This window comes from Lactuca saligna, chromosome 8, assembly GCF_052625555.1.
Source record: "Lactuca saligna cultivar CGN05327 chromosome 8, ASM5262555v1, whole genome shotgun sequence".
NCBI lineage: Eukaryota > Viridiplantae > Streptophyta > Magnoliopsida > Asterales > Asteraceae > Lactuca > Lactuca saligna.
In genome coordinates, this window is record NC_136424.1 from 156810045 (window position 1) to 156817560 (window position 7516).

The window sequence follows — 7516 nt, forward strand, 5'->3', positions numbered from 1 at the left end:
CGGTACTAGTACCGAGTACCAGTACCATTCCCGGTACCGGTATCGGTGATGTTAATTTGGTTTGGTACCCGAAATTAACTTTCGATCAAATTCGGTATTTAGGAAATCGTGAACGGAACGGGTGGTTCCGTCCCATGCTCATCCCTAGTCTTGTTTGACAAAATAGGTGTAAAATGGTCGGAGTGGAAATTTATTAAAACATGTGTTTTTTTATAGATCAAAATAAAATATAAAATATAATGAGTAAAGCAAAAAAAATACCAAAATAATGACTTGTATCTAAATACATTGCCTATTTTATTTTAATCCATTACATAGGTGATGAGTCAACTCATTGAGTCCCATATTCCATCACACCTTAAGAAACACATCGCAACCACGTCCTGCTCAGATCAGCTCTCCCTGAACATTGCCGAAAAACCACCACCACCACCACCCTCCTCCTCCACCTTTCGCCACCTCCGCCCTCTTCAAAACCCTAATTCTTACAATCATGGAAGATTACCCCGAAGAACTCCGAACACCACCGGTCACACTAGTATCTATCGTCGGTCATCCAGACCTCCATGCCACGATCTCAACTCATCTCCACTCGGAACAACCGCCGATCAATACACTCGCATTACCAGATTTTTCCAAGATCTCCGTCATAGCCAAAACCCCCAAGGAAAAAGAAAATCAATTGCCGTCAAGTTACACTTCTAGCGGCATTTTAAAAAGAGATTGGCTCTCGAAGCATCGTACTAGGGTTCCTGCAGTTGTTGCAGCTCTCTTCGATGCCGATCAACTGTCCGGTGATCCCGCCCTGTGGCAACAGGTCTGCACCGATATCGAAAACCTCAAGTATGCCATTTTGCACTTCCACCTTTTTGTTATGATAATCTCTCCGTTCTTAGTTAAATTTCGAGTTGATTTCACTTTTATCTTCAAATTGATTTGGACTTTACACTTTCCAAGAAATATTGCGACTGCATTTTTAACAACAAAATAATGTTGGTGCTGAATTGGCAACAGAAACAAATTACTTTCCAAAACTAGAAGGTTTCACACCTGAAATCAAATTGAAGCCTAAATGTATGTGTTCATTTATACGTTTTTATGCATGACAGAGCAGTGATTAAAGGGAGGAATATCAAACTGGTAGTGGTGGTCGTTGTGCGGTTTAATTCCAGAGGTAAGTGGGCTTTACCTGTGTATGATGCTTGATTGATTTGATAACTTCATATGGTTTCCATATAAAATACCTTTTAGTTGTTCTGTAAGTTAATACTTCTGCTTTCATGGTTATGAACATCATTGGTGATTATCAATTATGTATCTTTTGATTTCTGTTATGTTTGTTCTCCTTCAAGTTTACAGTATTGTGGGTTTAGTCTCATCATCAATTTCCTGCTATGTAGAGTAAAATAGAAACAACACATTAGATCATATAGTGGTTCCTGATTGAAAAGAGTAAAAAATAAGAGGAAGTTTCCACATTGTCAAACAAAATTCAGATCCTAGAAAATTAAATTAAATTACACTGAGAATTTTGCATTAGGGGTAAGATCGTCATCTTTATCCTTTTTTTCCGCCTAAAAAGGACATCTTGCAAGTCTTGATGTACATCCCAAATGGGAACATGTGATGAAACATGGTCACATAATTCGTGTCAGTTGCATAAATTGGTAAAAAAAAAGTGAAACATTGTTGAAGAATTGATTACAAAGTTAATCATTGTTTGCATAAGTTGGTAAAAAAATGAAACATTGCTGCATAAACAGATAAATTGAAACATTGTTGCAGAAATTGGTAAAACACCACTCTGTTGCATAAATTGGGAAATTGTGAAACATCATACATCTATGATCTATATAAATGTAGACACTTTTATAAACCCAATACACAATTAGCTTCATTCATAAATCATAATGTCCATTGTTGATGAAATTACTTTTTTTTTTTGTTACAGATTTTATCACTGAAGATCGCATGGTTGCTCTTCGTAAGCGTGCTGAACTAGATGCAAAATATGTTGTTACCTTTATCCCTGATGATGCTTCTGAATTGAACCAATCCCTAAACAGGCATACTCTCTCTCTCTCTCTCTCTCTCTCTCTCTCTCTCTCTCTTCATTTATTGCTAGTGTATGATAATAAAGCAGGAAGCAAATACAATCAATAATACTAGTAGGTATCTGCTTTCATTGTTTCTGTATGAATACAGTATTTACCTTCTTACCCTTGCTCCTTGTTACTTATTATGCAATGTTTGTTCTCTTTACTTACTGATTGAACTGTAGGCTAGGAAGCATATTTGCAGAGCTAGCTGTTACCTTTTATAGGGATGAAGGAAGAAGGGTTAAAATGCGGCTTGAAAAAAAGACTTATGCCTCTATAGAGTTTAATATCCGCTACTGCTTTAAAGTAAGAAACTCTTTTTTTATAAATTTCTGTACAAGTTTTTTTTTTTTTTTCAAGTGTTGCAAATATCTGTTCATAATATCTTGACATTTGAATCCAATTCTAGGTTGCTATATATGCAGAATTCAGGAGAGATTGGGTTGAAGCATTGAGGATGTATGAAGATGGCTATCATGCACTACGAGAGGTTCTCTTTATAACATTTTTTTTTCCACTTTTTAATTTTTTATTAACAATTCAAATTACAGATGATTGGGACATCCACTAGATTACCTCCGATCCAACGGTTGGTAGAGATCAAAGCAGTTGCAGAACAATTGCATTTTAAAATATCAACATTACTTTTACATGGTGGAAAAGTTGTGGATGCAATTAAATGGTTTCGCCAACATAATTCTTGTTATAAAAAGGTCACGGGCCCACCACAAGTCAACTTTCTTCATTGGGAATGGCTAAGCAGACAATTCTTAGTTTTTGCTGAGTTGCTTGAAAGTAGCAATGCAACTATGCAAACCACTTCCTCTCCTCCCTTAGCCTGGGAATTCCGCCCTGCATACTATTATCAGGCAAGAAATACCAACCTACTTTCATTAATTTTAAATTATATTTTAACCTTTTTTTGCCAAACTAATTGATGTTGACATGACACAGCTTGCTGCTCAATATCTAAAGGAGAAGAAAACATGTGTAGAGGTTGCTCTTTCCATGCCTGATTCCATTCCGGAGACTGATGACAGTTCTGATTCCATTGTTCCTTCTCTTTACATCGGTCAATATGTTCGATTACTTGATCTCGGGGACACCTCTGTAATGCAACTGTACGTCTTCATAAACACATACAAAAATAAAAATACCGTTTCTATTCTCCCATGATATATGTATTTTTTTTTTAAATATATTTAAATAAATTACTTTTTTGGTTTTCTAGTATTACAGATGAAGATTACACCCAATATACTCTCACTGAATTCCAAAAATCCCGTGACTCAACCGAAATCATCGGATTACTAAAAAAATCATATGAAGCGTACACAAGCTCAAAATCCCAAAGATCCGCCTCGTTCTGCCGCCTTCTAATGGCAAAAGAATACTTCACCTCAAACGACCACACCACCGCAAAACTCCACTTAGATAAACTCACCACCCTCTACCGCCAAGAAGGTTGGGTGGCTCTACTATGGGAAGTCCTTGGTTACCTCCGCGAATGCTCCCGGAATCTCAATTCCGCCCAAGACTTCATCGCGTATTCCCTCGAAATGGCCGCCCTCCCTCTTTCCCCACTCGCCGGAATCCAAAAAGACTACGGCCCCGGCGGGTCCCCCTCTCTCCAACAAGTCGAACGGATCCACCAAGAAGTGTTTTCCATCGTTCTTGAAGATTCTGATTCCAATTCTGGTTCCGATTCCGGTGGTGGGGTGAAAGTGAACGGGGAGTATCCGGTTCATCTTGAGATTGATCTTGTGAGTCCGCTTCGAGTTGTTCTGCTTACTTCGGTTGCGTTTCATGAACAAATTGTGAAACCGTATGCTCCGACTTTGATTACGGTTTCCATTTTATCCCAATTGCCTTGTCCAGTTGAGATTGATCAGTTGGAGGTGCAGTTTAATCAATCGGAATGTAATTTTATAATTGTGAATGCGCGAAGAAGGGAGAAGTCCGCGATTACTAATGTTCATCCTGACCGGAGAGTTGAAACGGTTCCAGTGCTTCAACTTTTTACGAATAAGTGGTTACGGTTAACTTATGACATCAAATCGGGTAAGTGGGCCCACTACAGCACCTGATTTACATCTCACATGATGCTGTTATACATGAATAAATGAAAGTGCATTTCTATTTTTTCGTATTTAATTGTTCCTTTTGCATGATGCAGTGAATAGTGGAAAGCTGGAATGCACATACGTGATTGCGCGAATCGGATCCCATTTCAGCATATGTTGTGGAGCTGAAAGTCCCGCCAATATGACCGATTTACCCCTCTGGAAATTCGAGGACCGATTCGAAGCTTCCCCAACAAAAGACCCCGCAATCGCATTCTCCGGTATGAAAGTGACCCAAGTTGAAGAACCCGACCCGCAGGTCGACCTTAAATTGGACTCCGTGGGTCCCGCTTTAGTCGGCGAAAACTTCATGTTACCCGTGACCCTCACCTCCAAGGGCCATTCCGTCTTTTCCGGAGAATTAAAAATCAATCTAGTGGACACCCGAGGGGTCGGTTTACTTAGCCCGAGAGAAGCCGAAGTATCCTCTACGGATAATCTTCATGTTGAGCTTCTCGGCGTATCGGGCCCGGAATTGGAATTGGAATCTGATTCCGATTCCCCTCGGAAATTCCAAAACTCGTTCGGGTTGGTTTCGGTTCCTTTTTTGAACGTTGGTGATTCGTGGTCATGTAATCTTGAAATCCGGTGGCACCGCCCGAAACCGATCATGCTTTATGTCTCTCTCGGGTACTCCCCGGTTTCGGGCAGCCCGAAAGTACATGTCCATAAAAGCTTACAAATTGAAGGAAAAACTCCGGTTGTCATCAGCCACCGCCTCATGCTACCCTTCCGGCGGGACCCGCTATTACTCTCTCGAATCAAACGTACCCCGGATTCTGGTCAGCCCGCATCGCTGCCCGTAAATGAAACAAGCATACTCGTTGTCAGCACCACAAATTGCACCGAAGTCCCGTTGAGACTAATCTCAATGTCCGTCGAGCCCGATGACAATCTCAAATCCGGAAATCAAGATTCCGGGCAGCATCCCGGGCAGCCTACACTCCTGCCCGGGGAAGAGTTTAAAAAAGTATTCACGGTAAAACCAGAGGCGAATATTACGAAACTTAACATGGGAAGTGTTTGTTTACGATGGAGACGCGATTTTGACTCATCGAAAGAAGTTCTCACAAAGCAAAATTTACCGGATTTAAACGTGGAATTCCCGCCATTGATTGTGAGTTTAGAGTGCCCGCCACATGGGATTCTCGGGCAGCCGTTCACGTATTATGCCCGGGTTCATAACCAGACGAAACTACTTCAAGAAATTAGGTTTTCATTATCGGACTCACAAAGTTTCGTTTTATCGGGCCCACATAACGATACGACATTTGTTTTACCATTATCGGAGCATATTTTGAGTTATAAACTTGTCCCGTTAAGTTCGGGCTCTTTACAGCTTCCGAGGGTTACGATTACTTCGGTGAGATATACAGCGGGCTTTCAACCGACGGTTGCGGCTTCGACTATTTTTGTATTCCCTTCGAAACCGCAATTCCAATTGGAATTGGAATCCGGGAAGAATTCTGGTTCTGGTTCCGGATAGGAGATTCCGTTTCCGGTGTGATGTGTTTTGTTTGGGTGGTAAGTATACATACTTTGGTTTTTTTACGCAATCTTATGATATGATTAGACGTGGTTGTTTTGAATCGATCAATAGGTTTTGTGGATGTAGGGTTTGTATGGAAAGAACTATTTTTATTTTTTGTGAAGTGGGGTTGACTATTGATGAGATTAATTAATAAAGGAAACTTTATCATTTGGTGTTTTTGGTTTTGTACATTCATACGATTATATCTAGTTAGCTACATTGATAGGTCAAAATAATGGTATTTATATTTTCAAAGAAAGTCACGCTCCTACATTTATCACTCGTAACAACTTACACTCTGCTCCCGAGTTCACTAAAGAAAATAAAAGAAAGGAAAGCAAGAGAAAAAAAAGGGAGATCTTCCTTTCCTTTCTCTCCAATTCCTCCCAATTTGGAAGGACAATTTTCAAGGGAGATTAGTATAAATCTTTTTTTTATTTTTTTATTTTTTTATTTTTTTATTTTTTATTTTTTTATTTATCAATCCTCCTGCTTCTTTTCCTTTCTCTCATTAAATGAAACTCTAGAGTATTGCGTTAATATGTTATAATTTAAATAGGCCTAATTTCATCCTCCATACATGAAAGGTATAAATCTAGAAACAAAGGTCCGTTGGGGTTGTGTAGATGATGAGTAGTGGAAGCGAACAACATTTTTGACTTACTAAATCCACACAATAACAAGAACGATCATAGTTTTTAATTTTTGTTGCATTAATTTCGGGTTTCTTCAAATTTTGTTCTTCATCATCCATTGGGTTTATTCTAGTTTTTTCTACTAATACGAAGAAGCATAGATTATCAGGGTGATTATTACTCGTGTTGTACTTGGTGCATCACATGTTTAGGATAAACCATATTACTCAAACATGTGTTAGCGTATCCCACATCACATCACGTCTCTATCTATGTTCGAGTCTCTGTTGTCTCCATAAGAGCTCATTTGAAGAGTAAATCAGCAACATTTTATATATTTCAGACAATTTAATTTTGTAACGAAATTTAGTACCAGTTTTTAAGGTTTTTATTTACTTTGGGCTTAGGATTTTACCATCTTAATAAACAAATTTGTCTCAATATAGGTACGTGTTCTTCACAAATGAATTCGTATAAAACGAGATTTTTAGACTTCTTGTTTGTAGTGGTAGGTCGTAGGAGTGAATCAACAATGTTATGCAGTCAAATAACACATGTTATGATGTGGATTTGATTTATGGTATCAACTACTATGGATTGGTTAACTTGATTAATAACTTCAACTTCAAGGTTACATACAAATCAAATCTATTTTCCTTTTTAATTGTTGGGATTTAAGATGCAACGTCGACAAACACAAGGACAATGATATAGACAATTATGCTAAAACGATTAAACGATAATATAAAGAGGTTTAATGTGGTTTATTTGATCTGTCTTATCAAGCTATGTCCACAGGCAAACTAGAGATTCTTTTATTGAAATCAAAGACTATACAAAGAACTATGTATTTACTGCACTCACAATAGCGGCTCACATTGTCATCACACTTAGGGTTACGGTAAATGAGATGTATTATAGTCGAGTTGAGCCAAATGTCTAGGTTGGGCCATTAGGACTTTGATAGATTTGCATAGAGTTAAAACTTGTTCTCAAAGATTTTACGTACAACATTGAAACTTAAGGCTAGAAACTCCTTCGTTGCCACTTCGGTTAGTAACACCGCAATAGAGACTGCGCTTCGGGACGTGTGATATCCCCCATTTTTAGAACCAATTTAAAAATTTT

General features: G+C 38.5%; 1 protein-coding gene across 1 annotated transcript; it reads left to right on the forward strand.

The window, feature by feature from the left end:
- Positions 1–328: 328 nt before the first annotated feature.
- LOC145008879 (trafficking protein particle complex subunit-like protein) lies at positions 329–5930 on the forward strand. Its single transcript, XM_078967502.1, has 9 exons — positions 329–843; positions 1110–1174; positions 1952–2066; positions 2282–2405; positions 2509–2589; positions 2651–2968; positions 3054–3220; positions 3331–4160; positions 4276–5930. The coding sequence occupies exons 1-9, from the start codon at positions 494–496 to the stop codon at positions 5706–5708; spliced, it is 3483 nt and encodes a 1160-aa protein (XP_078823628.1). The 5' UTR covers positions 329–493; the 3' UTR covers positions 5709–5930.
- Positions 5931–7516: the final 1586 nt, after the last annotated feature.

Bases quoted from the DNA above. Each gene is read 5' to 3' on its own strand.
- LOC145008879 (XM_078967502.1), top strand. From the start codon at position 494: ATGGAAGATTACCCCGAAGAACTCCGAACACCACCGGTCACACTAGTA. The intron at 1,175-1,951 runs GTAAGTGGGCTT...TTTTTGTTACAG, and splicing joins TGTGCGGTTTAATTCCAGAG to ATTTTATCACTGAAGATCGC. The intron at 2,969-3,053 runs GCAAGAAATACC...GACATGACACAG, and splicing joins GCCCTGCATACTATTATCAG to CTTGCTGCTCAATATCTAAA.